This window comes from Punica granatum, chromosome 3 (assembly GCF_007655135.1).
Source record: "Punica granatum isolate Tunisia-2019 chromosome 3, ASM765513v2, whole genome shotgun sequence".
NCBI lineage: Eukaryota > Viridiplantae > Streptophyta > Magnoliopsida > Myrtales > Lythraceae > Punica > Punica granatum.
Genome location: NC_045129.1, coordinates 12,790,051 through 12,807,833, shown reverse-complemented (window position 1 = coordinate 12,807,833; position 17,783 = coordinate 12,790,051). Strand labels below are relative to the sequence as shown.

At 38.8% G+C, this 17,783-nt stretch overlaps 2 protein-coding genes across 3 annotated transcripts; both read left to right on the top strand.

Moving 5' to 3' along the window:
* Positions 1 to 464: 464 nt before the first annotated feature.
* On the top strand, positions 465 to 3,180 carry LOC116202068. The gene is made up of 5 exons (XM_031533582.1): positions 465 to 889; positions 1,214 to 1,460; positions 2,000 to 2,151; positions 2,655 to 2,791; positions 2,863 to 3,180. The coding sequence occupies exons 2-5, from the start codon at positions 1,222 to 1,224 to the stop codon at positions 3,028 to 3,030; spliced, it is 696 nt and encodes a 231-aa protein (XP_031389442.1). The 5' UTR covers positions 465 to 889; positions 1,214 to 1,221; the 3' UTR covers positions 3,031 to 3,180.
* A 7,631-nt stretch (positions 3,181 to 10,811) lies between these two features.
* On the top strand, positions 10,812 to 16,583 carry LOC116199647 (pumilio homolog 5). 2 transcript variants are annotated; one of them, XM_031530102.1, is made up of 10 exons: positions 10,812 to 10,948; positions 11,669 to 12,477; positions 12,812 to 14,193; positions 14,280 to 14,421; positions 14,548 to 14,655; positions 14,774 to 14,986; positions 15,077 to 15,187; positions 15,669 to 15,863; positions 15,968 to 16,139; positions 16,223 to 16,583. In XM_031530102.1, exons 2-10 carry the CDS (start codon positions 11,839 to 11,841, stop codon positions 16,252 to 16,254), a joined length of 2,994 nt encoding a protein of 997 aa, XP_031385962.1. In that variant the 5' UTR covers positions 10,812 to 10,948; positions 11,669 to 11,838; the 3' UTR covers positions 16,255 to 16,583. The 2 variants fall into 2 exon arrangements, with proteins under 2 accessions (XP_031385962.1, XP_031385963.1); XM_031530103.1 differs by lacking the exon at positions 11,669 to 12,477 and having other exon boundaries at positions 10,815 to 10,948.
* The last annotated feature ends 1,200 nt before the right edge of the window (positions 16,584 to 17,783 follow it).

Genomic DNA, 17,783 nt, shown 5'->3' with positions numbered 1-17,783 from the left:
CACCTCAATAGAGTGCTAAGATCGTGAAAATGAATTTTGAGTTATTGAGTTTGGTAAATATATTGGATTGGATTGGATTGAATTGTTGAAAATGTGAGTGATAATGTAATATTCGGTTTATTTTTACAGAGATAAGATATAAGTTCCACAATCGTAATTTATCAATTTCATTCATTTCAAATGCTACGTTTTTATCGGTCGTGGCTGTAAAATTTCATCTAGGAAAAATGATTACAATAATTAGATTTACAACCAAACAGTAAGTTGTAAAAGTTTGAACTTTTTAATGTAAAGTTTTCTTTTATCGAAAAGAAAAATGTAAATTCTCACCTTATATTGAATTAAACGCCCTCTTACAGTGAGTTACATGTTAATCTCACATAATATTTTCTTGTGTCGGTAACGAGGCAGAAGGAAAAAAAGACTTTAGTGGTCGGGGTAATACAATACGTTATCGGATCGTGTCATGGGAAAGGATGCGGGGCCCGGATTAAAGAAAAGCTCCTAGAAAGAACAACCACAGACATGCTCATCCCTGCCCTCCCCGTGCCTTGTTTGTCATGCATGCGACTGCGACCATGGAGCTTATGTAGTATGTAAGTGGACGTGGGGTGAGCGAACAGGGGAAGCCAAACGCAGCACCAAACATCCTCCGCAGGCCCAAAAGCGGTCGGACATCAGCGTTGCAGCAGCAGCCCAAGAAGCATCGTCACTGCTGCCATCATCGGCACAACGACACCTCCCCGGTCCTCTTCTCCCTCCATCGCCCTCCCCGCCGGCAGTCGGCCCTCTCTCCCTCTTTTCCTCTTCTGTCTTCTTCTTCTTCTTCTTCCGTCTGACAGCTGCTGTATACATTCCGGGAGGTGCTCTGTTCCGATTTCCGAATCAGGTAACCGGCAGCCGCTACCGTCCCGTCTTTTCCTGCTGTCTGTTTCTGCCGGTGACCGTCATGTTTCTTTTTTGCCGTACTTCCATGCGATTGCTGATCATTCAGTTGGATTTCGTACTTAGAAAAGGAGGAATTTGGAAATTTAACGTTTGCCTCGATCCTGATCTTTCCAAGATTGAGCGATGAATTTGAGTTCTCTCTTACACCATTTGCCTCGGGCCCCTGTTAGCTGTTTGATGAAACGTTTGCTCGTTTCTTTCGATGGTCGGGGGCATGTATGGAAATTGAGGTAAATTTTCACCTCTTGAATGATCTTTTTCTCAGAAAATTGAATGTCTGGCACCAGCAGCGATGAAGGCAGCCCTTTCAGGAAGCTCCCGGATCATCTCCTGATAGAGATCTTTATTCGGGTTCCCATTTCGGAATGGGCGGGGATATCCTGCGTGAAGAAGCGGTGGGCCGACCTGTTTCGTGGGGAATGCCTGTGGCAGGCTGCTCTCTCAAGGTCCTACCCTTTTGCGAGCTGCGCAAAGAGGTGGCCTGGGCCAATCCCACGAGGCTTGAGTAAAAGGTATCTGTCTCAAGGTTGTGTTTCTGAGATACTTCTCGAAAGAGCTTACTTGATGAAAATTTTGGTTAGAATTTCTGAGGGCTTGACTGGCCTCTTGGAAAATTGGCGAAGCAGTCTGATGCTTCCTAGTTCTTCCATAGCCAAAATTGATGTTCGAACAAATGTTCATCCCCGGAGATTGAACGCATTGACACTGAACAACTGTCTGTTCTAATGTTGTCAGCATTCTCCGTCTAGGACTCGGTAGTAACGTCGAACATGATATTTTCTCTGCAACAAATGCAAAAAACATCAATTAGTTGGTTTAGAATGGAGTTGCTGGTGCAGTTAAGCATCCTATGGGAGAGAGTTTTGGTATACATCTTCGGCTAGTGAAAGGCTGCTTTAACTTCCTAGCACTTAAATGAGAAATAAATGAGTCCAAGCACACAATCATGATGTGAATTTCTCTGAAAATTCCCGTTCTTATAAATTCTTATGCTTCGAACTTGTATTGGGAACAGAGAATGCATTCTCACTAACTGTCCAATTCATTTCAGGAGATACATTGCTCTATACATTAGTAAACATATGTTTGCCCTTGATGGTGATGTGGATGAGATTGTGGGTCATGCTTATCTCTTTCTTAAAGAACGGCTTGAACTTCCTGCCATGCCACCTCCTTCGGGGATCCTTCATGGAACGATGATAGGTCAGGCCTTCTCCTCCCTCAAGCCCTTCGTTTGCTGTTCACGCTTTTTGAATGATGAGAAAGGTGCTACATAGTCAGTTTTACCCAGCTTTACATTTCCTAATAAGTCCTTTAGTCCGGATTGAGTGCCAGTCAAATATCTATTATAAGAAGTAATGAAGCTACGCAGGAAGATTCCTGGGGAGAGCTTTGTGTACAGTCAAAACCAACTTATAGAGTTTTCCTCATCCTATCCTGCAATTTCATCTTGAGCTCCTTCTGTCTGTCCTTTGTTTAAGCTAATAGATGTCCAGTTTAAGCACTTAAAAGGTTATGTTTTATCGGATACTTATGCCTACAATTCAACGTCTGTATAGTAATGGGATGCCCCTTCTATAACAGTTGGGTTACTTGGCAATGTTGGCATGTTATCCCATGCTAAAACTACTGTCCTCCTTTTTCCGTCGTCAACAGATTGACCTGATTCAGGGAATTCTTGACTGGGAATGTTCTTGTTGTAGCAGATCAGTTCATAGCTTGTGGCAAGTCGAGGGATGCAGCACACGAGCTCGTCTCACAGATTTGGCTCGCTGTCCTCGACAACTTGGATGAGAACGAGCACACGTTTCTCTTGCTCAAGCGACTCGTGCTGGAGGCCGACGTAAGCTGCTGTGTCTTTGAGCAATCTATGTTTTCTGCTGTCATGCCTTTCTGCTAAATCCTGTTCTGCAGGTCTTTCTCCCCTACCCATACTCCATATCAATCAAAGTGTGGTGGCGAGTGTTCGAGAAGCTATTCACGGACTTCCGCGACTGCTTCAAGCACGGCGATTACTTCGATGTGCTGTCCATAGCCAAGAATAAGTTTCAGCCAATACCCTCTGTCTGGTTAGGTTATTAGTATATACTAGGATAGGATAGGAAAAGCTCCCTGTATTGTTCTGTCTCTGAAATTTAACCCGATTCTGAGGTGTGTATAACGATGCATGTAAAACTAAAGTAATAGGCATCACAACGTAGTGTAGCAAAAATTTATAAGTAACTTTTGCAATTTCGATATTTTAGAATAAAAAAGCCCTTATAAAAACAAAAATCTTATCAACCATATTATTTTTTGTTAAAATAATTTAATTAATTCAATTTGGAGAAAAAATTGATGACGTGGTTTTGTTTTTTTGTTTTTAAATCAAACTATGAACTATGGATTAAACCCGGACGGCTTTAATTTGTTTTTCATTTAAGAATGCACCTTCCAGTAATGCCCGAAGCACTGTGGAGAATGGACCGAATTGAATCCCTTGGCTGTTAGATTCCAAAAGTAAAATGACCAAGTTCTCGACTCGGATATAGCACGACCTCCGCCTGGCCATTCATTATCTTTCTCGAATAGAAAAGCTCTGTTTTGGATCTAACGGCGTTAATGATGTCGTTATAAAGCAAGGTAACTCTTCCTAAAGATGGTGAAGCCCGGGTTCATTCTCCTAGTCGAGATGGGTCTTTCGGTCACAATGAAAGTCCCCGATAGAAATCTCCATGGCGATTTTCCTCGATCATAAGCTGCTTCTGCACAAAAGAAAGGGTTTAGAAAGAAGGGGAATGCAATTGACGACTATAATTTTTCCTTTTTCCTTATTTAGACATCGACTTGATCCCGATTTGAATGTCGGTTTGATCCGGGCATGACTGCCATTTTTGATACACTGCTGAAAGCAGATGAGACATGCTGTCCTCTCTGCTGCATTTTCTCACTTCATTTCTTTCCACTTTCTTTTCAATCTCCCTGCAATGGTGAATGTCAACTCTTCCTTCAGTCCAACTCCCATATTCATTAGCTCTGTTATTAAGGCAGCTGCACATATCCTTATATACTTTTTTTTTTCTTTTTACAGCGTGCATCACCCGGTATACTGATACCTAATATGTCTCGATGATAACTCTAGGATATAGAGTTTATTAGCATGTCTTTTAGCCTTAAGTTGGGTTTAGTTGTCGAGTTTGTTCGAGTGTTTAGTCGTCTATCATTTACACAATTTGGTTGGTTTTAGAATTAATTTAGGTTTTTGTTTAGTTTCAGTAGATTCGAAACTCATTTGTTCTATTTTTATAGGAAGTCAACCGATGCACTACAAGGCTCGAATGATCTCAGATGATGCTACAGCACAGGTCGAGAATGCTATAGCATAGACAAGGATGAAAGATGCGATGCATGTCAGGTGATGCTGTAACATTCCAGAGGATGCTGCGGCATTGAAAGAGAGCAATCTTATGCGAATCAATTTCGATGCAGGTGATGCCGTAACACTGGAGTCGATGCTATAGCACTGACATAGAAGCATTCACGAATCACTCAGAATTCTGAAGAGGAAGGCAATCTCCTATTCTTAGGGAATATCTTTTCCCTGAATTTTTGGGAGGAGAATCCTTGAGGTTATTTTGAAGATATTAATGAAAAATTGTATGGATCAAAGGAAATATTTTTGGTGAGAAAAAGAAGGAAATTTATTTTGGGCTGGGGAATAAAAGGTGAAGACCAAACGTAAGAAAAAGGAGGACGGCAGAGGGAGAAGACTTTTGATCGAGATCGAGATCCGGAGGAAGTCTGTTCTTTTCATCAATTTCTTTTTACTATTATCCTAGAATCGTGTTTAGGATGAACTCCTTCACTTTTATTTTTACAATCATGAACTAATTTCATCTTTTTAGGGTTACGATAGAACCCAATATGTAGCTTGACTTATGATACTCTTTTGAATTTATGCATCGAGAATCTTGTTTATTTATTCTATCTTGCTTGCAATTGTCTAGCCAACTATTGTATTGATGGGTTAACCTATTTAAACTTGGAACATGGATTTTAGGTTTAGAACTGAGGTATGGCTTAAGTTCAATCTTGAGGATTCGAGTCGATTAGTAGGTAAGATAGAAATATACTTACACACTTTAGGTAATCAATTCAAGTTAACACGTAATGAATTCAGCTTAATTACAATTCTCGTAGGAATAAAGGGGATTGATTAAGTTAGATATTTTTCTTAAGCAACTTGAAAGATACTTAGGAAATACTAGAGCAATTAAGGTTAGTAAACGAGTTCTTGATGAATTAATGATAGAGAGTACTAGGTAGTCTATCGAATATCGAGAAAATCATAATCCTAGGTCTCCTCCACTGATTGAATTTATGTCGTGCTATTTCTTGTTTTAAAATTTTACTTCTTAAAAATCGAATTTTCGATTGGCTTGACCTTAGTTAGGTTACTCACGTTAAACGCTAGTAAAATTTTTAGTACGAGTCTCTATGGGAACAATCTCTACACATCCCTCTATTACTTGTACAGCATGTGCACTTAGAGGGTTTAAAACCATCGACATTCAATTAATTCATATTTGAACCGAGTCGATCCACTAAATGGTAAAACTCTGCCAATCGTGAATTTTCTCTATTAATAAGATTCGAACACAAAATCTTATTTAAGATGAATAGTCTGAACAAACCCATATACATCTTAATTTAGGTGTGTTTGTTTTCGGAATAATATTCAACTCAACTCAACTCCACTTATCTTCAATTCAACATCACAATCATTACTTTTTTATTTTTTAAATATTTTTAACCATTCAATTCAATTTTTTATATTAAATTCTCTCAATTATTCATTACTTTTTCACAATTCAACAATACAATCATTACTTAATCATTATTTTCTCTTAATTATTTATTATTTTTTCACACTTTTTCTCATAATTCAACAATACAATCATTACAAACCAATTAAAACCAAAACTCAACTCAACTCTCAATCCAAACACACTCTTAGTATCTGAGCCATCCGACTTCCTAAGTTCCTAGGGACAAAAAGAGTCGACAAACCGGTCAGTGTTTACGAAGAATTGACTTGCTAGATATACAGAATCGATGAATTATTACATTAACCAAAAGTTCACTACGTGATTGGTGGATTGAACTAAATATTACTTAAACGTTATATGTAAAAATGTCACCTCATCAACCACGAAAAGAGTTGTTGTTGACTAGAAAAAAAATAATTGAATGATTTGTTCTTGTAATGACTTATTAATGGAATCACCGTGCCTCTGCATCGGCTGTTTGATCATCTCTCAATGTTTTTTTTTTTTTTATAAGTATCGATCATCTCTTATCTATGCATCTATGTATAAAAAATATATAAATTTGCATACTTTTGAGCAATGTGAGGAAGAGTGTGAAATTTTTCATACTCTCACAGCTTTTTCAAAGTTTATATTATTTTAATTTTAAACTCATAAAAAACGTTTATGTTATTTTAATAACTTATTTTATTATATTATATACTTTAGTCATTCTTTGACGAATAAAATGAGAAAAAGACGGGTTCGAGTCTTGTGAATTAAGAAAATTAATACTGGAAGAGTTTTATCCTTAATGGGTCGATGAAGCTTGAGTCGAATTAATTGGAATCCGTTAAATTTTAGAATACTAAAGTACGCATACAAAAATATAACAGAAAAAAGAGATTTTCTAAGTACACATATTTGTAAATTTAAAGACTTAAAATTAAAATAAATATATTATTTAATTCGTAAAAGAAGAAAATGAACAATCAGTGTCATTATATTCTTTTTTATGCTCGACCCCAAATTACACTTCTCATTAAAATACAAAAAAGCAAAAAATGAAGAATATGTGGGTCTCTTTCCATCTTGTGGTCTTTCTTTTTCCCGGATTTATGTTTCAATAAAAACTTCTCCATCCCATCTTCTTAGATTAATTGAGATTATAATCACTACTTTTTACATGTATTATTACTTTTTATCTTAAGAGAACCTTCTAATTCTAATATAATTCTTCGTCAATAATTTGATTATTACTACTCTCAATTCACTTTGTGCTTTCTTTTGTTAATATATCGGATTTCAAATTAAATGTACCAAATATTATAATGTAAATAAACCAATATACAAGCACTGCGATGTTCACATAATCAAGGTGGCGTTTGGTGCATTACCATTTAAAATTACTCCTAATTTAGATTCCTACTAAGATAGATTTCGCACTTTTAAAATTACTGATAATGTATATTATCATATTTGGTATGAACGGGTAATTTTGCTAGTACTCTAGATAGTCACCCCTGCTTAGAAAAAAATAGTATCAGCTGAGTGAAAAAATGGATTACTTTGGATATGCAGATTACCAGTAAGTTGCCTCACCCAAACACGACAATTTAGTGGACTTGGGAAATTTAAATGAGATTCTAATAATTCACATGTATTACTTCGTAACAAATACCCTCTAATAAAAAGTAAGTAATTTGTGCGTGGACAGATAACCTATCTAGATGATAATAAAAAATCCCTCGATACAAATATATTATTAGTTACTTTATTATATGTCGATACCATTATCTCCTAATTGCGTTCATTAATTCCTTCGTCTAGTCGCCACCTCCACCACCCTCCCACATGCTCGCTTTAGATGAGAAAAATATTTACACATATCTCATCTCTGTCTAGATAAGTCCAACTTCCATGCAAAGCACTATTCGTTTACAATTTTAAATTGTAAATTTTCTGCGTTGCCTTCAATTTAACGCTATTTCAGATTAGATTCACGAGCTACTCTTGTAAGCTAAATAAATTTTGAAATTGATATATCTTAAAATCTACCGGGCTTACATGAATTTGGACTCAACTTTCAATTTAAAAGTTCGAGCTAATAAGTTGTGAGATTCAATCCCATATAAACCATTATATTTTCTTTTATGCTTCCGATGTGAGATTAACTATTCCCAATTGACTTTTATATTTCCAACCATACGAATATTCTTTTTTTTGTTAGGTAAATTAATACTTACTAATTTACGCATCCTCGTTGTTATTTATTATTATTATTATTATTATTTTTTTTTTTTTCCTTATTCGGTGGTGAATTTTGATTCGGAGATCAGAAAGGTGGTGAAGAGGGGTTTGGTCAAGAGCAGATAGATCCCACATCTAACCCCAGGCCTTAGCCTTAGGCACAAACAAGAGACGGAATCAATTCCTTCTTGTGGATAAGGAATAGGAGTTTATAATCATAAATATTCATTAACGGGATAATTGAAGAAAGATTCTGCCTAAGATTAAAAAAAAAATGAAACTATAATCGACACAGAGATACTTATTCTCTACTTTAAATAAATTATTGCCGGGATAATAGTGACATCAAGAAATTTAAGTTGATGAGAGGAGAAATAATACCAAAATATAGGTAATAAAACTCTTAAAATTATGTAAACATTCACGGACAAAGGTTCTGCACATAATGTGCGGTAAAATATAAGAAAAGTTCGTAACGAATAATGATAATGATTAGTGCACATTCCAGAAGGGACACTCGGTCAGCACAGGCGATATGATGGGATTTTTCGAAGGAATCTCTCACGCCCCAGCCCGTCCTTTAAAAAAAAGAGAAACTTTTTTTTATAATTTTTTTAAATGTTTTAATTTTTGAGCCAATAGTATGTTGCCACGTGGATAAGACTAACGGCATGAAGTCGGTGTCAGCAATTCCGTTATGATAGGTTGCGGAACGTACCGGATTAAACGTGTATAATTGATTCGATGCTTAAGAAACTTATAGGACCAAAATTGCTTGAAGGTCAAACCTGTTATTGTCTTTTTTCCAAAAAAAACGAAACAATACATTTGAAATCATAATGAAAGTTCGCGATTTCACATTTTGAAAATATAGTTGGTGATAGATTTGAAAAAGAGGTGAAATTTCATGATTTTAGGTGTAATTTATTCTAACAATATTGCATGGAGAAAGGAGGGAACGATCTTAATAATAAAATCTTAAGGGGTATTGACGATCAGACTCCCATGCCCTCCATGTTGAGAAAATCTTAAGCATTCCACCTCAAAGTGATACGGTGATAAATCAAGTGAGTAATAGTAATTAATTATCTGTTACTTAGTACTTTTTCGTATCACACAGTGAGGTGCGATTATCGAAAAATTTCTCCAACAGAACAATAATTTATATTCAACCGCTTGGTTTTACGGTCACAGTTATTCGTTCCCATAGTTTTACAAGATGTGTGTTCACGTGAATAATTATTGGGATTACCCGGAAGAAATCCAAACCCCTCCCCTATGAAAAAGAAAGGAAAGAGCATTGAACCTCTAGTGTGAATTTCCTTGTGGACTTTAGGAGGACAAAAGTCCGAATCGTCCAATGCAGTAAACCATAATTAATTAATTTAATGAAACGTCATTAGTTAATTTTAAAATTCTTAAGTGGTCATTATTTTTGAAATTTCAATGAGACACATGTTTAACCCTCAGCTTAAGTAAATCCACCCAAAAGCTGAAGTGCAGGTGTGACGGAGCTGATAAAAAAAAGGCTACATCCAAACACGCCCTAGGCTGCCTTTGCTGATTTAACGGGGAGTACACGCGTCAACCCCATTTTAACGGGAGGTGGAAGGGGACACGTGTCCGTGTCCCGTAAGCCCGATACTGTCCGAATGCTTCTTTCATATTTACAAACTAACCCCAACGGCCGAGCCTGACTCCCTCAGTGGCAACGCCGTCATTTCGAGCCGTCTTTTTTCTTTTTTCTTTTTGCCCTTTTTGTTCTTTCTTTTCCTTTTTCTAGTTCTAATAATATCTTTTTGTTGGTTTATTTATTTATCATTAACGTTTTCATTTTCTGGGAAATTTTCATTTTCAGATCTTTGATGGCTTTAAAAATGTCACCCTCCCAATTTTTGAAATGAAAATGTTCCCCCCAATACTTTTGTGAGCTTAAGCTCTCACTCCTCATCATAGATGTTATTACCTGCTGGATTGAGATATTCATCTTGGAATCGCTCATTGTGCTATTCAAAAGGCTAAGCTATCATTTACTTGGAAAACAAAGACCAATTGTTGACTACTCGCTGATTGAGCACCCAATTTTAATTGCACCGATATACAGTGATAGACCTATTAGGAGCTTCAACCGGAGACTTGATCATGTCATAAATCAAGTGTAGTTGAGATTGCTCGACAACAAAAGTTGACCCATACTTCTTTTGGACACCACATCATTCACTATGACTATATTATTGGTTTCAAGAAATATTGATAATTATTGATTGATAAGTCGAAATAGCAGTTTATGAAATTAATTTCTTCCTCAGTCTTATTTCAACACGTCGATAGCATAAACAAAAACGACAGCTGGCAAGAAATTCTTGGATGATTTTCATTTCGTCACATAATATGAAGAAGAATCCCATTACTTTCCCGGGAGACAGTATCATATTATCATTTAATATTTGATCGTGCTTGGGGAGAAATCCTCTCATTCGGAAAGTTTATGGACTAAGGCTTCGGATCACCAGCAGTGACAATTAATTTTAATTTTGTTCATTTTTCCGTGATTATGTATTTATTATTAAACAAACAATAAATTATAATCAATCAATGCTAGAGAGAGAGAGAGAGAGGTGAGAGAAAGTCCAAGGGAAGAACATAAAACCCCCCGGAAGGAAGGGAGGGGGTTATTGGTTTTTTGGCTTTGCTACTGTGGTGGCCTGTGCGAGCGACATTTGTTTTTTCAAACCCCCAAAAGAAACGAGAAGAAGAAAGACCAGCCTCCTCTCCGCTTACCATACCATACCATACCATCATCACTCTCTCTCTCTCTCTCTGCTGCAACCCGAACCCTCTCTCTATCCTCGCCTGCGCTGCTCCCTCCGCTGGGACTGGGAGGACTCTTCGGGGAGCTTCCGCCGCCACTGTTCCGCCGATTGGGTCTCTGAGAGGGTTTTACGGAACGACGTCACCCCCCGGTAAGACTACTTTCATCGTGTACACACTTGTATTCGCCGCTAGGGTTCACTGAGCTTGACTATCTGCTCCTAAATTCCTGTAATTCTGCCCACCTTCCATGTCCCTGTCTATTCTCTCTCTCCGTTGAAAAGCCTTCTCTTTCATCAGTGTCTGCTCTGTTCCGGTGAATTCCTGTCGGTTTTTTTCTCTTTCGGTGTTCTTTTGTTGGTTCAAAGGGTCCGTGGAGTCTAGGTTTCTGGGGTTGCCGTCTTCCTGTGATGAGTTCTCTGGACAAGGCAATATCAATTGAAGGGATGATCGTCTCGTGATTTCCAGTTAATTGGTTATCGAATGTTCAGGGAATTGAAGTCATTTTTTTGCAGGATCATACACCCTTTTTCTCTGTTGCAGTCTATAGCTCTGTTCTGTGTAAATAGAGAGTTAAAAGGATCTTCCTTGATCAAATTTTGAACCTAATCTGTTCTGTATATGGGAGTAACCACCAAGTTTGCTGTTTGTAATCTTGATGGTCATATCATTAGGCCAATATTCTGTTAAACTGTGGATCAATAACTACAGTCCACCGGTAATCTCTGAGGAAGTGCTCGCTGATTCACATGATTCTGATCATTCTTTTCGCTGCATCATTTTGGGGGAGGGATGATGTGATTTGCTTCGATCAATTTACTGTTTAAGGCGGCGCAGTCAGTTTTCCTAATCAGACTGCTTTGTCACATAAGGTCCACTTGGCCCTTAGCAGCCAAGACTTGCTGATTTGGGGGCTGTCGTACGGCCGCTTGAACATTTTCAGTGGTATGTGAATAGAGAGGCCACAGAATTGTTGTTCGGCTCTACTGTTTGGCTGCACTGCCCAAGTAGATGTGAAGGTTCTTGTTCTTCATGATAAAACATGGCGACTGATATCCCCATCAGAATGGTGGAAAGCAGTGGTGCTAGAAAATGGCCTTCTTCTGATGCTGCAAAGCTTGGAGCTCCACTGAATAACATGGCAACCGAGGAACTGGGTCTCTTGCTGGGCGGGCATAGATTGCAGGGAAATGGGGCAGGCACTACACCTAATAGAAGTGGAAGTGCACCACCGAGCATGGAGGGATCATTTGCAGCTCTTGCAAACCTTTTAGCTCAACAGAACGTGAACCTGGACCCCAGTTTGGCTAGTCTAAGCAGTGCTCTTCAGAATTGCGAGTCCGAGGAGCAACTTCGCTCTGACCCTGCATATATTGCTTACTATTGCTCCCATGTCAACCTCAACCCGAGGATACCTCCACCTCTTATTTCACAAGAGAATCGCCGTCTGGTAAACCACATGGGTGGCTTTGGCAATAATCGTAAATTAATTTCACTCGATGACAGTGGGGAAAGACCCTTGCATCTGTCTGGAGGTAACTTGTTTACTCATGTTGAGGAGCCTGAAGATGATAAACAACCTTCGCTAGCATCGGATAATACGGTAAAAGGTTGCATGCCTATGTTTGACCAGAGCGAGATTTCTTCAGGTCGTCACAAAAGTTTGGTTGATTTAATACAGGTATTATTCATGGAGTTTTGGGGTTCTTGGGATATATTATATGTATCAACTCATGTTAGCTTTATGTAGATGCTTCTTTCCTTCAGTCTCTCCCTTAATATCTTGGGTCTTGTTCCATCTAACAGAAGAGAATCCTTTTTAAAATTGCATCTTTAAAGGCACATGTTGCTGCATGAAATTAGAAATCAATAAGAACTTGTCTGCTTTGGGATGGCAGAATTGTGTATCCAGCAACCTTGCTTATTTCCTTCTCAAACCTTGCAATCATTCGCTTAAACATGGATGGTTCTGTCATGGGATGTCACTCATATTAATATTCTTTTGGTGGATGTAGGAAGATTTCCCTCGTACACCTTCTCCTGTATATCAGTCTCGTTCCTCGAGCCATGCAGCCGAAGAAAGCATAGATCACGACCTTCATGCACTTTCATTAAATGTTTCTTCCATTGATATTCCAAAAATATCGGAATCAAGTTTGGGCTCCGTTGATGAAAGTGCAGAGATGTCTGCTGTTGATGAGCCCTCCCAGACCTCTTTTCCTAGTTTATCCAGTCAGAAATTAATGAACAAACAGGAAGATGAGCTAGGCAGTAAAGAAGCTGAACTGGGACATGAGGCCTCTATATCTGGGCTAGATGTCTCTAGAGCCGACGAGAGCAATTTTACTAGTAAAACAGAGCACCAAACTTATGGGGGAAATCTTCCAGCATATCGAAGCGCAGCACAGCGAGCTCCTCCACTTCAAATTCCTGTAGTCCAAGGTCAGATGCTTTTTCAAGGATCAAATCATCCACAAGGCCATATGGAGAGATTTCCCCCTGGGAACCCAAAGTCCTCTTCTGAGGGACAATTCACGATGCATTCACCTGGACTTGCACCACCCTTATATGCTTCTGCCGCTACTTATGTGACTTCAAATCCTTATTACCCTAATCTTCAGCCACAAGGAGTATTTGCCCACCAATATGGTTTAGGGGGTTATGCTCTGGGCTCTGCAATTCTTCCGCCTTATATGGCTGCTTACCCTCCTCATGGTGCTTTCCCAATGCCATTTGATGCTACATCTTCTCCTAGCTTTAATGGGAGAACAGGCAATGTTTCAGCTGGACAAGGCATTCCTAGTGTGGGGGATATCCCACATATAAGCAAGATTTATGGACAGCAACCAGTAGCTTACCAGCCTCCTTTTGTGGATCCTGTTCAAATGCAGTATTTCCATCATCCTTTTGATGACGGTTATGGGGGTTCTGCCCAGTTTGGTCGTTTCTCTAGAGGTGGTGTTGGGGGCCATTCGAATTCTTTTCCATCTCATAATGAAGGGCCCATTGCTAATCACATGAGTGATCAGAAATTTCAGTTTCCTGCTAATGGAAGCATGGGCATTTCAAATCCAAGGAAGGGGGATGTCATGGGCAGCAACTATTATGGAAGTTCCCCCAGTCTGGGTGTAATGACACAATTTCCAGGCTCCCCTCTTGCTAGCCCAGTGTTGCCATCATCTCCAGTAGGTGGAATGAACCACTTTGGTCGACGAAATGAGATGAGGTTTGTCCAAGGTTCTACGAGAAATGGAGGGATGTATAATCCTTGGCAAGGTCCTAGGGGGGCTAGCGGCTTTGATGATCCTAAGAGAAATTCCTTTCTTGAAGAGCTTAAGTCCAGCCATTCCCGCAAGTTTGAGCTTTCTGATATTGCAGGACGAATTGTTGAATTCAGGCAATTTTCTCTTTCCAGTTTCCTTTATGAAACAGATAATGTGATTCCTTATGCATAAATGATGTTTCTTGCATGTCTTTCTCCAGTGTGGATCAACATGGGAGTCGATTCATTCAGCAGAAATTGGAGAATTGCACCGTTGAAGAGAAAGCAGATGTGTTCAAAGAAGTTCTTCCTCATGCATCAAAATTAATGACTGATGTCTTTGGGAATTATGTTATACAAAAGGTTAGCTCTCTAAAAGTTATTTTTTTTCATCCTCGGGATTATTTTCTGTCATCTTGCTTTATTTATTTATTTATTTATTTATTTATTGATAGAGTGTCCTGATGATTCGGTTTATGGTGTTTGCAGTTTTTTGAGTATGGTAGTGCTGCACAGAGAAAGGAGCTTGCAGATCAACTCGCAGGGCAGATGTTGCCTTTGAGTTTGCAAATGTATGGTTGTAGGGTAATTCAGAAGGTATGTAAATTATTGCACATCTCTTTGTTTCTTAGTACAGATCCTTCAAAAGTCTCAATTGTTTAGTGTTTATGCATACGAGCAAACCAACCCTCTGACTGCTGGCTCCATGCCTTAGGCCCTCGATGTCATTGACCTTGATCAAAAGACGCGACTAGTACTTGAATTAGATGGACATGTTATGAGATGTGTGCGGGATCAAAATGGGAATCACGTGATTCAGAAGTGTATAGAGTGTCTACCCGGTGACAGGATTGGCTTCATCATATCAGCTTTTCGTGGTCAAGTAGCCACCCTTTCAACTCATCCCTACGGTTGTCGTGTCATTCAGGTAATACTGGATTCTTTTCTTGTTCTTGTTTCATAGATTTTAATCATTGTTCATTACAAGTCCCAAATAATTTTTTTGGTTCTTTGACAGAGAGTTCTGGAGCATTGTTCTGATGAGGACCAAAGTCAGTGTATCGTGGATGAGATATTGGAATCTGCTTGTCGGCTTGCTGAAGACCAGTATGGCAATTATGTGACCCAGGTTGGTATTTATTTAGCACAAATCCATTTACTATGAATAATAGCATATAAATGCCTGCAGATTTAGGGTATTCCTTTGGTACTTCGTAGTAAAAGAAAAGTATATTCCTAGAAAGTTGTGTAGGTACCTCGTACTCATTTTCCTAATGTTCCATCAATGTTTCTCGTGGATTATTTGTGAACAAGTAACATCTTTGAACAAAGAACATCTTTTGTTGAGGAGTTGCATGATGATATGCCTTGGTATTGAGATTTGTGCTCATGCACTCTGTTTCTTGTCTAGTGGTCTAATGGTCATCGTAAAGTTGCATTCTTTCTGTGTATCTTTCCTCTTGTTTCCTCTGTTATAAATTCGTTCTTAATCTTTGGTTACATTTCCCTATTAGAAAACTAGTGTGGCTGGTGGTGATTTATCCGATTATTTGCTCCCCAAAGGACTATGCTTCCTAGTTGCATGCTGAGACTGACATCACTTCTTGCAGCATGTCCTTGAAAGGGGGAATCCTCTAGAGAGGGCTCAGATCATCAGCAAGTTGAGTGGGAAAATTGTACAGATGAGTCAGCACAAGTATGCCTCGAATGTAGTTGAAAAGTGCTTAGAATACGGTGATGCTGCTGAAAGGGAACTCCTCATTGAGGAAATTATTGGGGGCTCCGAGGAAAATGACAATCTCTTGGTATGTTTGAATGTCCCTGTACCGGAAATTACTTTGTATTCCAACTATTTCACCTGATTAACTCATTAATCTGATTTATGAGTGTGTTCATTTTTGTTGTCCAGGCGATGATGAAGGACCAGTTTGCGAACTATGTGGTGCAAAAGATTCTCGAAGTGAGCAACGATAACCATCGGGAGATACTGCTCGAACGCATCAAAACCCACCTCAACGCATTGAGGAAGTACACTTACGGGAAGCACATCGTTGCTCGTTTCGAGCAGCTAACAGGGGAAGGTTTGTGAAAAAAATGATCCAATGTCCCTGAATATGTACTTTATCAATTCTAACTGCTGGGTTCTGGGTGTCTTTTGCTGCAGATACTCATGCCTCGGAAACGAACAGTGCTTAGTTGGCGATCAAGTGAGAGATTCATCGGATAGCTGCATGGGGAAACCAAGCTGATTGGGACAGGAGAGGACGGAGGGGATCGAGCCAGAAGCATTCTTTGCTAGATTATAAGCAGAAATTATGGGATTTCTAGGAAAAAGAAAAACATGTTATCTTAGGTGTTTTTAAGGTGAGTGAGTGAATAATATAAAAGCATGTATGTATATATTCTTATAAATGGTAGGAGCTGTAATTATTATGTTTTATCTATGTAAAGTACAGGGTAATGTGTGTGGTAAGTATCTTATTACATCTTATCATCATCTGAAGTAAAAATATCTATTGCTTGGAGTTGGGGGTTTAGAAGTAATTTTGTTGTCCTAATGGCGTTCTAGAAAAATTTGTTAATAGCCTAGCTGGTGTGTTCATGATGGGGGGACTTCTTATGGGTTGGTGAGAACGCCTGATGTTCTCATGGAGTGGAAGAGCTCTACCCACGGGGAAGCTCTGTTTTCAGTCTGATGATGCGACTTTGCAGTTTTCCGAACTAGGTGGTTCCCGTGTAATCCCGTAAAACCCCGTAAAATCTACAGTGCAGTACATTCCCCTGTTGATCCTACCGGGCGTGGTTGGTTCAATGTAATAGGTATTGGTTCAATTAATAGGTATTAACGTTATGTATTTATTACGTATGTATTTCCTAGTACTTTTTTGGTATCCATAATTGGAGTGCGGATCATGGGTACGTATACCCTTATCTATTTACCATAGTTTCGAAAATTAGCCTCCTAGCCACCACCTCTTCCATCATCCCTCCGCTGGCATCCCTCTGCCGTTGCCGCTGGCGAGCATCCTCTTTTGGTGATCCAACCTACCTCTTTTGATTCCTCTCGAGCCGAAGAAGCTGGATATGACCACATTGTGACCAGAGTTAACTTCACCGGTACAAATCCGTCATGAAGAAAATCTATGGGTTTAAGCCTTTTCGATGAACCAGTGGTCCCTAAGCCACCCAAGGTTTGGGACTCTCATGGGGCTCGCGTGAGGCTCACGGAACTAGCCATGGGGGTTGCGAGCCTTGGACGAGGTGAACCCAGGCATGAGGGTCCTGAGCGTTGGGTGGCTCGGGACACTCGAGCTATAAAGAGAGAACCATTTAAAAAGAAATTACTAAAAAAGTTATTTTTTAAAAAAATTTATTTACTTTTTTCTTTTTTTAATGAATATCATTTTTTTTGCCTCTTTAATAAATATTATTAAATATTTGTTTTTGAATAAGAATTTTTAATATTCGTTGATGGGGCATTCCTAAGCATAATTTTATACTTTTATCTTAAGTCTCTATCATTAAATTTAAGAATTGTAATTCTTATTTTCTTTATTACATCCAATCAAATAAATAAGTTCATACGTTACTAATTCACATTACATACTCATTCCATTCGTATCAATTCCATTACAGTGAAATAAACATAGTAGAAATCTATGGTGCTATGGTCTATAGCTCCCGCCAAGATGATATCCATTTTCGGTTCTATTCCGGCTTTTCGA

Coding starts and splice junctions, on each gene's coding strand:
- LOC116199647 (XM_031530102.1), top strand. CDS start 11,839: ATGGCGACTGATATCCCCATCAGAATGGTGGAAAGCAGTGGTGCTAGA. Junction 14,656..14,773: donor GTTGTAGGGTAATTCAGAAG/GTATGTAAATTA, acceptor TCCATGCCTTAG/GCCCTCGATGTCATTGACCT. Junction 15,188..15,668: donor ATGGCAATTATGTGACCCAG/GTTGGTATTTAT, acceptor CACTTCTTGCAG/CATGTCCTTGAAAGGGGGAA.
- LOC116202068 (XM_031533582.1), top strand. CDS start 1,222: ATGTCTGGCACCAGCAGCGATGAAGGCAGCCCTTTCAGGAAGCTCCCG. Junction 1,461..1,999: donor CCACGAGGCTTGAGTAAAAG/GTATCTGTCTCA, acceptor AATTCATTTCAG/GAGATACATTGCTCTATACA. Junction 2,152..2,654: donor CCTTCATGGAACGATGATAG/GTCAGGCCTTCT, acceptor TTGTTGTAGCAG/ATCAGTTCATAGCTTGTGGC.